The 15,327-nt window shown below is 43.8% G+C and overlaps 1 protein-coding gene across 11 annotated transcripts in view; it reads left to right on the forward strand.

Annotated features, from left to right (window-relative positions):
- Positions 1 to 15,327, forward strand: part of AOPEP (aminopeptidase O (putative)) — a 333,405-nt gene that overhangs the window by 302,058 nt on the left and 16,020 nt on the right. For all 11 annotated transcript variants that reach the window (XM_082697218.1, XM_082697221.1, XM_082697212.1 and 8 more), the window contains one exon: positions 9,414 to 9,530. In XM_082697218.1, coding sequence (XP_082553344.1) covers positions 9,414 to 9,530 — 117 coding nt within the window. The remainder of the gene's footprint in view (positions 1 to 9,413; positions 9,531 to 15,327) is intronic.

Here is a 15,327-nt window from a genome sequence, read left to right on the forward strand (position 1 = left end):
CAGAGTAGACACCCAAGAATGAAATTTGTTTATAAATTATGTTTTGCATTTAAAAAACATGTTGAGTATGTGTGTCCATCTGTGCCTGAGTCCGTGTCCATGCCGAGGCCAGTGATTGACTTGGTTTCTCCTTCCTTCTGTTTCTGGTCTTTTTCTCACCTTACAGTTTTTTCAGTACCATTGTCTTAAAATGCTTTTGTGGCTTACTTTCTTTTTAGCAGGTAATTTCGATAATTTGAAAAATTTAATCTTGAATACCAAGTTTTAACAAGGAGACTCTAGAAACCAAAGGGCAAGTCTCTCTTAGAGGTACTATGAAGTTTTTGCACTTAAAGCCAGATGGGTTGTTACAGCTCCTGGTACAACCTGACTTAAAATTTTATTAGTTCTTTAAAGACATCACGGAGTCATCATTTCGTTAAATACAGTTGATTACAATTGCAGAGGCATTTCAGTTATTTTACCATTAGCTTTTAAAATAAGAACTCTCTACCACATCTGTTATTAGACAGAATGCTTATAAAACTTTTTAAATTGATGTATTTGAATGTGTATAGTTTTTGGATTTGTTTTAGTTTAGAAGTGAGAATCCCTTCTGGCTTGAATTTTCATTTGTAGCTATAAGTTTTCTTGTAATAGATTTAAATTGGCAAATCGTTGATTGCCAACTGTTCTTGCAGTCATTCTTACTGTATTACAACACCTGCTGTATTGGACATTAGTTCCTTTGTTTGAATTTGATAAACATGTGAATGTCAGACCAGGGGTAGATGGCACAAGAAGTGGGCACTGTTGGGTTACAGTCTATAAGGAGCTACCTTAAACTTTTTCCAGAAGTTACAATGTAGTTTTGTTTGAACTCTATTCTTTGTTTCCACTTGAGAGGATCCTGTTTTTGTCCATAAGATACTGAAGAGTGTATTTTCAATAAGAGCTTCGTTTTTGTGTTTTTTCCCATTCACTAGTTGTTTAGAGGGAAAAGTATATTTTTAGACTAAATGTTCCTAAGGGTTATATATTTGTGTTTATGAACACCTTTTGTGTATGTTCTGCAGCTCACTCTTCACCAGGGACATAAGGCTACATGAAATATATTCACCCAGATATTACAGAGGGGAATCTAAACTTGTTACAGTTATTGACTCAAGTGTTTAATTTGTAATAATCCGGCACAGACTGTGATTTTGATATTTGGGGGGTAATATAGGAAGTTAGAGAAAGAAAGGAAAATTCTGAATTTTAATGAAGTACAGTTTACTGGGTGCTTTTTTTTCCCCTCTTGGAAAAAACTGAAAACATTTGATAGTTCATTTATATTGTAAGTGACAACATAAAAATCCGATGCAGTTGTTTGATGCTGATGAGGGAGCAGGAGGCTGGCTGAGGACAAAGCAAAAGCTGGCGCCTTGTTCTGTCCCCGTGCTTTAATAAACCACCATTTTGCACCAATGACGTCTTAAGAATTCTTTCTTTAGTCGTCGGCTCCGAACCTCCTCACCACACCGAACCTGACTTAAGGTTCTGGGACTTCATCAATGCGATGCTTTATATATAGGATTTATAGCAGTGTTTGAGTGTTGTATGCACAGAACTAATGTCTTCTATCTGATGGTGTTAGCATCTTTATGGAGAAGCATGGAAATCTGAACTTCGGAGGCCTGTGTTATTTTCAGGTGTTGTTGTTCTAAGACTAGAGAGATGCTGATAGGTTTCTTGTGACACTGGTGCTAGAGACTCTGCCCGTACTAACAAGACCTCTTCACAGAAGCCCGCCCAGTTGCCAGGTGCTAGCTCAGCACTTCGTTAGAGCACGTGCTTTAATCATTTACACATTTCAGTGCTTAAATTAGATTGGAGTATTGAATTTCTTCATAAAGTAGATCTTCTCTTTATTAAGTAAATTATTGGGAAATGTTTTTGACATGATTTAAGAAAAATAGTTTACAGCTGAAGGCAGGAAAAAAGGAAAAGACCAGGCAGGTCATGCGCTCTACTATTGAGCCCTGGGTTGGTCGCGGTACTTCCAAAAGTGACACCACAGAGATTAAAACCTACACCGTCATTAGCAGAGAGGATTCTGATATAACTGACCGGCGCATCAATCCTTCTCATGTTTTCACATTATATAAGGGTCACAATTTCATCTGCTAACTTAATTTCCCCAACTTTTGTAAAAGTATTAACCAAACTATATGCTGACACAAAGCCCATTATTTAAAGTGCATAAAATACAACCCTCTTGTCAGCTTTTATGGCCATGTGTACATTAATGGTTTATATCGTGATACATTTTGGAACATAAATCTTTGTGAACATCTCACGTTGGAAATTCCCAGAGTATTACCAGGGTACTTAGGATCTTCGTGTCTGTTTTGCTTACCCAGCAACCTGCCAGAACAATAGCCAAAGGGGCCAAAGGGACACAGTTCCTGATCTGAATTTTATGCTTCTCAAGAAAATCCTTACTCATGAAGGAAAAAAACCTATAAATTCCTAAGTGATCAGTCCATTCACTCTGCCATGACAACAGTGGCGTGCTCAAAGTCAGGCTTGTTTAAGACTTTCTAAAGAATTTGGCAAGCTTACACGTATCAGAGAGTACTTCTAACTTTTCTTGATTTGCAGGTTTTTTTCTAACAGGAATCTTAGAATTAATAATATTGTCTATATTTCAGTGCTTAAATTAGATTGCAGTATTGAATTTCTTCATAAAGTAGATTTCTTTATTAAGTAAATTATTGGGAAATGTTTTTGACATGATTTAAAAAAATAGTATTGTCTATAATTCTGATGTATTAATAGACAATGTTAATTATTGTATTATAGACAATATTGTCTATAATATTATAGACAATTATAGACAATATTGTCTATTGTCTATAATATTATAGACAATATTGTCTATAATTCTGATGTATTTATTTTGAATAAGAGTATATGTCTTAAAAAAACAAACAAACAAAAACAAAGAGTATATGTCTTATGAGCTGGAATTCCTAACTTATAACTAGTAATATTTTCTAACTCAAAATTACAGTTGCATACTAATTTATGGCCCCCTAAGGTCCAGCATGTGTATACGTTTATTGTGAAAACTGTCAACTGGTTTTATATGTCAGTTTGTAGCCATGGTATGGAACCACATAATGGAATACTATGCAGCTATTAAAAAGAATGAGGGGGAGCTATTTCTGTAGTATGGTAAGATGGCAAGAAATGTGTGCAAGGGGAGTTTACTATATATTTTTTTTATTGTATTTAAAGACAACCATGTAGTTTTTTTTTTTTTAATTTATTTATTTGACAGATCACAAGTGGGCAGAGAGGCAGGCAGAGACAGAGAGAGGGGGAAGCAGGCTCCCTGCTGAGCAGAGAGCCTGATGCAGGGCTCAATCCCAGAGCCCTGGGATCATGACCTGAGCTGAAGGCAGAGGCTTTAACCCACTGAGCCACCCAGGCGCCCTGCTATATTTTTGTTTCCCAAAATGTTTTGCAGTTTTTTCCCCCTGTGAAATGAATTATATGAATATTTGCTTCTGCTTGAATTTTCCTACTAAAATTTGACTACAGACATAGTCCTTAAAGATGTTTGAAAAATCACAAAGGACTATGCTCGCTAAGTATGTCTGTTGATTGCTTTCTGTATTTTGAAGGAAATTATTTTCACTCTTAATTATTTTATTTGGTTACTTTCATTTGTTGGTAAATGGAGTTTGTGTCCCCAAAATATAAAAGACCTGGGACTTCTTTTCTTAATTTTGGCAGTTCTTTAAAGTGTATTAAGTTTTTGTGTTAGCATGTAGGGATTGATTGTTCTTTTGTAAGTTTTGCTTTTAGTTTGTTTTCAGTAGCAACTCAAACCAATTACTTTTTTCTCTATACAAATTACTGAGTTTAAACCAAGAATATTTTAGTTATATCATGATACCTTAGTTGACAACAGCTCTTAGGCATACACTTGTCTGTGTACATATTAAGTAATTTAATTTTTGCACTTAAAAACATTTATCATTAGGAAAATGACAGATGATGGAAGTTCATATTCTGACATCAATGTGAAGAACATAGTCCTGGTGTTTGGGGTCTGGAAGGTCTGCTTCACCAGGGCTCTGGGGTTGTAAGGAAGGAGAATTCCTATGTTTTGAGGAATATTTTAAATTCTATTGTAATTATATCCCATTTTCAAAAGTCATGATACAAAAATTTATATAACTTAGAGGTTTTTACTTATTTTGTTTTATTTTGGGTCAGAGCACTATCTGAAAAATTATCTGTTAAGGCTTGACGTTGTGTCCTGTAGTCCGTTCCTGTTGCCCATAAGGAGAAGAGTACACGAAGGGGTACTGTCTGTTCTCGCACTGTGGCCTGGGGGGCACCTGAGGCTGTATGGTGTGGTGTGTGTTTTCTGGGAAGAGCAGAAAGGAATTTATTCGACTTTAGGGAAATTTTCTAGAAAAGACTTTTTATATCTATGGGATTACCTTTTTAATCCAAAGGGCACAGAACTGCTGTCTCTCTTGTGCCTCTGCACCCGAAAGCCTGTGACTTTGAAAGGTCAGCTGCTTCAGTTCTGGTTTGGACCCCGCTCCTGTTGAATTTCAGCCAGCAAGTCTCCAGCATACAGGAGAATTTGAGATTTTTCTCCCTCCCCCATTTCTTCTGTTTTTGTTCAGTGTAAACAGTTCCTGCCGTAGTAACATAGACAAATATAGCAGAGAATGCTTTTCTGGAAGAAGAATGCTCCCTAAGCATTTTTTAACCATTTTTGGGAAGAATTGATCTTTCTGTGTATTTCAGACAGACTGAAGGAGGGAGGCTGTTGCTGTAAATTGAAGTGACATCATATGTATTGCCCCCATTGATCCGCTTTTAGTCTCCAGCCAGGATAAAAGGAAATGGCAGCAGGGAGGAAGCAGGCTTCATTTAGGCACCGATCCAGAGTGATAATGGGGTAATAATAGAACTCACGCCACCGTCAGTCGGTGGCTGCCTCAGTCCCAGGCTCATTCCCTGTCTGGGAGCCTCTCGGAGACTTCCTCTGTGTGCGGCTGCCGCGGGCGGCCTGGGCCCCGAGGGGAGGCGCCCTCCTCCTGAAGTGCTGCAGGCAGCGGTGGCGTGAGTAGGTTCCTGCCTTTGGAAGGTCAGTGGTGGGACGTGTTGGTGACATTTTCTGATCCAGGCGCGAGCTGGCCTGTACTGCGTCCTGCTAATGGCAGACATGGTGGAGGGGCTCAAGTTGCGTGGGTGGTCCTCTGGGAGCCGGGAGTGAGTGATGCCCCTCTGACAGCGGTGAGGGGCTTCTGGAAGAGTCAGGGCTTGTTTGCTTTGTGCTACTTGTAGACTAGGAGGATGGGTTTGGAAAATTCATATTTTCTTTCCAAGAGCCTGTGTGGAAACTCTTTAAAAACCGTTCAGAGTTGTGTGGCTTCCCTCAGCTCTTCAGTGGACTGGGAAAAATACCAGGTAGACTTCTTTCTTCTTTGTATGTTTCTGGGTAATTCGTGACTCCAGAATCCTCCCTCTTCAAAGCAAGAGTGCAGACTTCTAAATCCTGAACAAATAGCATTTGTATTGATTGACCCCCTTTAGCATTTTACGTTTTTTATTTAAGTAAGTTTTACAGTGCCTTGAAGTTCTCTTTCACGCACACAGTACACACATGGCTTTGGCACCCCGCTGTCTTATTTTGTCTAAGTTTCTGAGGCAGATGAATTCATAAAATGCCATGTGGTTTCCCTATGGAAAATAATCACCACATCATGAAGTCCTTGTCTGTGCAAAGGAAGGGACCTTCTATTCCTGTCGCTGTGAGACTGCGGCGCAAGCACATCAGACCCTCAGGAAGAAAGGCATGTTCTCGTATACTGTTCGGAGGAGCTGCTTTCTCCGGAGATAACATTCTGAGACGCGCACTTTATTTTTTTTAATCACCCCATAGTGTGACGGAAGCTCTCAGTACTACTGCATTAAAATACAGTTGGCCTAGAAGTCATGTGAAATTTAATTTGATTCCTACGTGGGTGGGGGTGGACTGACCCACGCATTTCCCGTCGCTGTGGTGCCAGCTGCTGGCGCGGGGGTGGGGGGTGCCCAGGACCGCATTTTGAGCACGTTCGCTGGTGTCCGCTCACTCCCTGCTGCTGTGTGAACGCTTTGGTGTATTACATAGTACTTTTTCATTGTAGGGTGGCTTTACAGGGAGTAAATGTTTATTTTATGAAGAGAAATGTACTGTATTAAAGGGAGCTGCTTACCACATTTTTGCTTTCATATCTTCTTTTTTCGGGGTCTGTAATGTCATGTAAAAAAAATACGTAATGTTTACTTATTTGTGAATGAAAGATACTGAATCAGTTTTATTGTCTGTGTACGAAAATAGCCTTTGATTGCTGATTTTCTCTACTTTCCTCATTGTTTTGAAACTGCATTTTTCCTGGTAAATTGGAAGAGTCGCAGTTGGAAGCCAGATGGCTACAGGTTGTTTACTAAGAGAGAAGCATTTCTGCAAGCCTGCTCTGAAGCATAGGACTAGCAGAACTCCCGGCATTCCTTCCAGAGAAAGGGTCTCAGGCCTCTGTGTGGGTCCTTGTTGCCTTCTGCCTGCCCTGAACAGGCGGCGCAGGCCGACCCTCCAGCAGCGCTGCCGGGGTCAGGGGGCTCTCTGGCGGGGCGTGCGGCCTGCTGTCTGCCTCTCCTCTTAGAGTAAATGAAACGTGTTCAAGAGCCCTAAGGGTTTGACCCCCTGCCATCCATCTCCGCTGTCCCTCTTCAGGCAGGTGGCTTGGCTTTAAATATTTTTCCATCGTGGAAAATTTGAGGAGGACAAAGGTCTTCAGTGATCCTTTGGTTTTGTTTCTCTGTGAGGATGTGTGACCTTTCTGCTCAGAAGAAAACTTTAGGATATAAAAGTATGAATCCAGACATCTTGATTGGTCCACAAGCTAGTAATTCTTTGGTTTTAAGCTGGAGTTGTGTTTGTTGGTTAAACCCATTTGGGGTAAGTTAAGGACCAGGTGAATCAGCTTACTCAAGGGCTTCTTCCCTCCTTCGGTCTCTCTAGTTTAAAGCAAGTCCTAAACTTGAGTTGTAACAATAGGCTTCTTTGTAAGTGCATACACATAATAGGGAGATGCTTTCCTTCCTGCTTCTTCCCTATAACTCCGCAGGTTGGCAGGGCCGGTTCCTGCTGGGGGTTCTGTGCTCTGTTGGGTGGGCCCTTACCCAGAGTCCAGCTTCCTGCATCTAGAGTGGCCTCGATGTCAAGCTCTTACTCCTGGGGCTGGCTAGCTCCAGAAGTGCTGGGCAGCAGTTTTGACAGTGCCCGTAAGGGCGTCACAGTGTAGGGCTGGATGGGCCTCTGACTCCTCTGGGCAGCCCCTGCAGAGGCAGAAACCAGGCCACCACCGGCTGGGGGCAACTGGGACACACTTTATAAAGGGCCCTGGTGAGGTGTGAGAGACCGTGATGGGGGAGAAAGGCTGGCTCTGTGAAGAGGGCTCAAGTGCAGGAGGACAGTTGGGGAGTGACCTAAGGGCACCTGAGGGGTGTATTAAGGCTGGGGCTGAAGGATGAGCCTCCACCAGAGAAAGGCCCGTCTTGGAATGTAAGAAAGATCTGGAGAGGGAGGCCGCAGGATGCTGTGGGTGGGAAGGAGGACTGAGGGAGCATGGGCTGCAGGCAGGGCCCGAGGAGATTGCTCGTGGTGTGGATGGTGAGGAGGTTCCCTAGGGGCTCCCTAGAGCCCTGGATTTGGGCTGTTTTATAAAACAGCAAATTTTTGAAAATATAAAAGCCTCATGTGTCAGAAACTATAAAAAATGAAAAACTGGCATTTTTGTTACTGGTTGTTACATAGTAATTTGATATCTTCAAACATTTTAAAGGCACATGACTTACATTGGAAAGAAAATGAAGTGTTAGCTGTTCTTTTTGAGTCCTCCTGGGTCAGTGCTGGTTGTAACCCTCTAGTTCTGCTGAAGACACCTTGTTTCAGCCCTGTTAACCTGAGAGAGGATCCACAGCATTGAGTCTAAGGGGAATGAAGTGATGTTATAAAATAAAAATGCCCAGGAACCAAGTGATGTACATCCATGTTTTTCTCTAGGAAAGCAGTTTTATTAGCACTTAGAAGGGCACTGTGAGAAAGCACAAGAAATGCTTTCCCTGTGAAGGTGCCTGGGGAATATGGTGCATGCTCTCTACTCCGCTTTCCTCCGTGCGTGTTGGGCAGTGTCTGTGTGCGTGTGTTTGGAAATGGGGGTGGGGCAGAGTCCACACTTTGGGGTCTAAAGGTAGAGAAGGTAGCAAGAGAAGCCAGTGATTCTCAAGTTTTCTTTTGAAGTGACAACATGGGGATTAAAGTCCAGGTGGTGGTGTGAATGTTCTGTTGATGGAGGATTGACTTCTGGACCTATAAAATCGAGTTAGTGGATGGGGCCTATCTGGTCATAAGCAGGGAGGGAGAAAAAGCTAAATGTAGATAATAATGGAATTCAAAGTCATAATTTTAAAACCCTGACTTCAGAATAAATATTTTTCAGTTTCTACAGTTCCCACAAAATGTATCTTAAATTTGTTTTTTCCTCCACCAAATAAACATTTAAGCTTATTTGAGCACTGCCCAGTGGTCGGGGCTGATCCAGTTCAGTAGTGAATAGACATTTTAAGTTCTTGGATTTCACAAATACTGTTGGCACATAAATCTTCATTGTTTTTTATGTCCTATGAAAACGTCTTCCTCTCTTTGCCTTTAAGTGATAAACACCATTTTTTGACTGTATGAAAACTCAGGAGTAAGAAGAGTGATCTTGTGCATTGTGTGTGTGAAGATTATACATACACACATGTATAAAATCACCTGTACAATCATTTTAAATTTTTTAATGGAATAGTAAACTTTAAATTTTTATAATGAAGGGATTGTGAGAACTGGTTCTTGTTTCATCATGTGCTGTTTATTTCTTGCTGTACATTTGCAAGGCTTAGGTGGTACAGGAAATCTGAAAACTGTTTCTTCTTCTCTATGTATTCGCTTAAGATCAGATGGCTTCTTGAATCTTTATCTGCGTGAAATGATATTTTCTGGCATTTACATGCCATAAAGAAAGAACTCTAATGAACTATGATAATGTTTTATTAAGTTCAGTACAGTTTTTATCATTTCACAGCACATATGTATATTCAGTCATCATGTTGCACACCTTAAAAAAAACACATTGTACAACCTAAAAATAAAAAGATAAACATTGGATCTTTTGATCTGCTCTAAATATAGAACTGACATGAAAAGCCATGGAGAATGGGGCTTAATCAGGCCCCAGAGTGCAGTGTCTTTGGGGATATGGTGTAAGCTCTGAGATTTTACCAAGGTCAAGTCTCTAGTCTTTTCACAGACTTTTTGCTTTTGCCCTCAGCTCCTCCCAGACCAGCTCATCTTGCTTCTGGAGCATCTCTTGGAGCAGAAGACTCTGACCGCCCGAACTCTGCACAGCCTCGAGAAGACGTACCACCTCCCCCAACAGGATGCAGAGGTAACCAGGATGGCCCTTGGGGTGTAGACGGTGGCCCCCGCTGTTGGTGACCAGTGAGGGTCCCATTGCCTTCCAGGCCGTTGAAACTGCTGTTTCCCCTTAGCGGTGTCTGTGCTGTGTGCTGCTGAGTGCGGGGCAGGTACTTACTTCAGTGAGCAGAGTGTGAACCGCTCCCTGGTTGTGCTCACTCTGGGAGGGGGCCTCTGATCCTGGCTGTCACTAGGCTCTCTTGAGGTCCCGAGATTTTTCCCGTTTACTCCTTAAATCATAAAGTCAGACATAAGTCTCTTAAAGGAACGAGCAGACAGGGTGGAGTGTTTTTGAATTACAGACTCAGGCGGGTCGTTCTGTGCATGGTCACGCCATCCTGCTGCACATTAAGGAAACTCGGCTCAGACGTGCCAGAACTTCCTGGTTGCGTTCAGTTAGGACAGGAAAGGAGCCATGTGTAAAGGAAATGAGAACTAAATCTAACAGCCGTGGTTTGAAAAGCAAAACTGGATGCTTGTGGGAAAGCAATATGATGTGGTTTGTAGTATCTTTTAGCTTATTGTGAAGAATGTGGTGTGAATCCCAAGATGAATTCCAGGAGTTTTTATATACATAAAATAGTAAATATTTATTGTATTAAGTCATCTGAAGTAAAAAATAAGCACATGGTCACAGCATGAAAAACTCTTTTATGTAAAACTCCTAAAATTGCAAGCAAGTTTGGTTTGTGTTCGGTTGAAGTGACTGAACATTTGAGACCCATCCAGGGCCCAGTGGAAGCCTGTTGGGGACACGCGGCTCTTGAGTGTGTGATCCGTGGCTGTTGTGAGATATGCCACGAGTGTAAAAGGCATCATGGATATTGAAGACCTGGTGTACAAAACAAATTATTTCATGATTTCTACTTATGGATTACAATTTTGAAATATTTCATGTATGTTGGGTTAACCATGAAAACTTACACAGCCACTAAAATGGAGTAAATCAGGAAAAGCTCACTGTGACATTGTTAAATTAAAAGGTAAGATGGACGTTGTTACCCATTTTAAAGCCCCATAAATTCAGGAGTTAATGGAAAAACTTCAGAGAAGACACATGTGGCTTTTTACCCACCTGAGCTTAGATCAAACAGTTTACTGTTGCTCTTTATTTCAACTCTTATATTTTTGTTTATGGGAGTTTCCAAATGCCAGCCTGTTATTTTTAATTAGTGTGTAAAATACATTTTATTTATAGGCATGAGGTTATGTTTTAATCAGAGCTGAATTCTTCTGAAATGCCAGGCCCCCGTGACCGGTAGCGGACAGGCGAGGGCAGGCGGATCAGAGCAGGCGCCGGCACCTGTCACTCTGTGCCTGGAAGCTGCGAGGCTCAAGACCCTGTTTTACCGCCTTGTTGTTCCTTTTAAATAAAACTCTTCTAAAGAATACACAGCACTCCGAGCTGCTGGCTGACTTGGCCTGCTTTATCTGGAGTTTGTTGACCCCTGCTCTGGGGCCTGCTGGGATGAAGTCGGGGGTGGACTGGGGGCCAGATTGAAGAGAGCCTTGAGGCTGTGGCATGCAGTTGGGATTTTTTTCTAACAGTGAGCTTCCGCCCGGCCCCCTTCCTAGGTTCTCTGAGGTCCTGGCATGGAGTTAGTTACACTGACAGCTCGTCTCACTGTGAAGTTTCCTTGAAATGTCACTCAGAACCAGAAAAGCAACAAGATTTTGGCCAAGCAGGCTGTTTTCTAGAAACTTTATTAGTTAAGTGTGATTTCTTGTGACGTTGATTAGTAGGAATTTAGTTGAATAACCCATCTGCCTTTATTTTAAGTGACAGTACATTGCATGGGTGAAAGAATTATTTGATGGGAAGGTCTTGAGGATTCTGACTTTATTCTCGGTGCTTTTCCTTGACCTAGATAAGTAAGGATCGTCCCTTTCAGTCATTATCAGAGCTTTGAAATATGTCGTAAATAAGCAGTCTTTGGAAAGCTGGCTGAATTTACTGGAGTGTGGCAGGCTGTGTCTGGAGCACGCCTGTGGGAAAGGGCTCTGGAGTGACTTTCCTGGCAAAGAGCAGTGTGAGTTACGGCCCTGCTGCTCTTTGTTCAGGGTGCTGTGACTTGGGACCAAGACTTCAGCCTCAGAGACAACAGGGCTCTCCAGCACAGAGCAGGGAGTGGTCGTTTCCCTGTGTCTCCAAGGTGTACGGAAAGGCTGTCCTTACTGTCCTGGAATGGGCCACCGCGTTGCCACAGCTCACTGAAGCGGAGTCTCCAGCTGCTTACGGCCCAGCTTGCTCGGTGGGCTGCGGCGCTCCTGTGCTTGCAGAGCAGCACGTTTTCGATGCATCCCACCCGAGTATGCTCAGCTGTGTGAGGGGCCTGTCCTGCCGTGAATCAGAGCCGTCTGTCCGGCGGCTGCTTCACCTTCTGTGCTCTCACCCTCTGGGCCCTTCCCTCCTCCCTTCTCTGGGTGGGCAGGCTTGTGCAGCCCCACTGGGAGTTTTATTTTTAATGCTTCTCTAGGTAGCTCAGTGTCTGGATCAGCTCTTGCTTCAGGGCTGCAGCTGTGTTCCCAGAGCGTCAGGCCTGCCGGTCAGGATTTCGGCACGTGGCACCCAGGCTGGGGTTGTTCACGGGGTGCTGCATGTCACTTGGGTGGGTGTCGGCCTTTTGCACGCCAGTCCAGGTTATGGGCCCCCTGGCTTCCTGGTGCCTGCGTGTCACCCATGGCGTGGGAGGGATGCCACGTGCTCCCAGGCTTACGGGAAGAGTGCTAGAAGGCAAATGTTACCAGAAGCTGGGCAGAGTCACACGTGACCTCATAGGTCATTTTGTGCCTTGCCTGCCCCTTCTCATTGCCACCACCTGAAACGTGGGGCAGTGGTGGGGGGATGTTTGCCTTTCTTAGCCTGGAGAGTAACCCTAAGTACGGGAGTCTCCCATCGTTTACATTCTGAGCTACGAAACTACTAACCATATGTGGGGCTGCTTTTAACCAGGATGGAAAATGAGCTGAGGGGAACCTCAGTTCACAGAAATACATTGTCTACAGTTTTGAGCATATTGTCTCAACTAAAGAGCCATGAAAGTTAAAAAATAGAAGTTTAACTGATTCTTGGAACAAAGGCTATTTTCTAAGATCCCTTCTAAATGATGACTTTCCTGCCCTCTTTAGCAGGTCTCTTCAACTGTAGCAGAAGCTGCTGTGGTGGGGGAGGTAAGGATTCACGCAGCTTGGCTCTGGGACCTTTTTCCCCAAGAGGTCCCCAAGTGACCTTGAAGTTAATTTCTTTCTATGGACTGCAGATAAGCACTTCAAAATTAGGGGCGCACCTTAGGTGAGTTTTCAGAAATTCAGAATCCGTAGCTCAGCATCTTACTTGTCTTAGATGGGAACAGAAGACATTGGTCCGGAGGGTCTCCAAGGTGTCCTCCCTGCTCTGGTGCTTCAGAGCTGGAAAATTAATTCTCTGGGAGAGGCCATTACCAGCATCAGCTCCTCCCCTCATTGCGTTCAGGGAAGTACTGAGGGCTGAAAGGGGAAGTCTCCTGGGTTGGATTGGGTTGGAGTGGGACAGCTGGGCACCAGCCCTCTAGTCTCCCGTCAGGGGACACGCCTTCATGGCCGGTCATGGGGAGGGAAGGGATGGCGCCCACTCCTGATCTTGGGAGCTCCTCATCCATGCCTTGCTCTCTTCCCCGGCTGAGCACCTGGTCCCGGCCAAGGCACTGCTTTGGTAAGGAGCTCCACTCTAGTCCCAGACCCCTGAATGGCTGGTGACCACAGCCAAGTCGACCCTTTTCTGGTGCCATTTTCCTGTCTGCACAGCCTTTGCCTGGACAGGACTGCAGACTTCTGGCTTTTATGGTCACAGCCAAGTGGCAAAGAGAGTTTCAAAAACCAGTTTTACTCTTAGACTTACTGTCATTTCCTACTTCCTATTTCATTTTCTTTAACAACGTGCATTGTGATGCAATAAATTGATTTTATGACGGACCAAATGGGTCTCAGCCTGTGGTTTGAAAAATGCCAGGCGGGGTGACATCGGGGTTCTCCTCACCACTTCCCCTAGTTCCTCCCTGGGAACCATGGAGCCTCTGTCTCCTCATGATTAAAATGGAGCCCTAAACCCCTTCTTCATGGGACTGTTAACAACACGATACGAGAAAATGCGAGCATTCATGGCTTTCGTGTCATTTCTGTTCACGTCAAATTCACAGTCTTTCATTTGTTGTGAAATGGTCAGATTTTGTTATTTATCTGAAACAACCTTTATAGGGGAGAGAAAAGCATAAGCTAGCTGTTAGGAGCCCCTAACCATCAGATGACAGAGTTCTTGATTGGGGGGATAGGGTGCAGGGGAGAACTTGCTGTTAATCGCGGTTTCCTAACCTTGGCACTTCCAACATTTTGGACCAGGTAATTCTCTGCTGTGGGGTGCCCTGGGCCTTGTAGGAAGGTTAGCATTGCTGGCCTTTACCCATGAGGCGCTAGCAGCAGCGCCACCCACCCCCAATTTGGCAATCAAAAGTATCTCCAGACGTAACCAAATGTCTCCTGGGGGCAGAGTCACCCCCATTTAAGAACCCCAGCTCAACAGCACTGGCTGATTCAAAAAAGGCAATTTTTTCCTTTTATCTAATAAAGTGCTTGACAGTTGGTTACAACACAGCATGGAGGAACTAGAAAGGTAGTTAACGTTTAAAGGCCATCCTGAGTCTGCTGTACTTCTGAGGCTCCAAAGAATGTAACCTTGGGAGAGGTGAAAACAAAATCTCTCACCAGGAAGAAAAAGAAGGAACTTAGAACTAACACAGCAGTAGCAAGCAAATCTGAGGAAGCAGATTAGCAGAGAGGGACAAACCTGTTTTACCACTAGAACACAGAAGAAGCCATACCAGCATCTGACTACTCCGCTGCGAGAAGGGCACGTTCAAGGTTGATTGCAAATGGAAAAACATCGAACAGACCTTTCCTCCTCTTTCTGCTGAAGAGCCCTTGAAAACCCGATAAATGGCCCCTCCCATGGTGGGCTTCACATATGTGGGGAGAGCATGTATTTGGGTACATGGGAACTAGGAGAAGTCATTGTTTGCTGGAACAGAAAACACCGCAGTGTGTCTTTGAAGTCCGGAGGGGATGATTCCAGGAGTGTGGTAGTCTGACAACTCTGGTGCTGATTTCTCATTTCGTTTGGGTCCAAAGCATAGTTTTTGTGAATTGAGAGAATTTCATGTTTCACAGATCTTGGCATGTTAAAAAGGCAGAGAATAAAAGCTTAGTCCGGGGGCACCTGGGTGGCTCAGTGGGTTGAGCCTCTGCCTTCAGCTCTGGTTGTGGTCTCAGGGTCCTGGGATCGAGCCCCGCATTGGGTTCTCGGCTCCGCCGGGAGCCTGCTCCCCCCCATCCCTCTGCCTGCCTCTCTGTCTGCTTGTGATCTCTCTCTCTCTGTTGGGTGAATGGATAAAATCTTAAAAAAAAGGTTCGTCTGTTGCTGCATCTCTGAATTCTAAAGCTGACCCATTGCTCTGATTGTGCCTGTTCCTTTGAATGCTAACCTTCCATTCAAGGTCACTGTCATCTTCCGAAGTGTTCCGCTCCCCCTTCCCCTTCCCTCCTCTGGTTGCTTTTCCATAGCATGCCAGCTACAAAAGAAATAAGGCACATCTATTTTGTTTTCCTCACAGAACAGTTTAGAGGAGAGGTTAGTTGTTGTCTCTTCAGGCTCTGTTGCCACTTCAGGATGCTCATTTGGTTACGTTTAAAGTGCTGTGTCCTGAACCCCGTGCCTCCTCCTGCTCAGTCAGCCCCCA

Source organism: Mustela nivalis (genome assembly GCF_964662115.1).
Source record: "Mustela nivalis genome assembly, chromosome: 13".
Lineage (NCBI taxonomy): Eukaryota > Metazoa > Chordata > Mammalia > Carnivora > Mustelidae > Mustela > Mustela nivalis.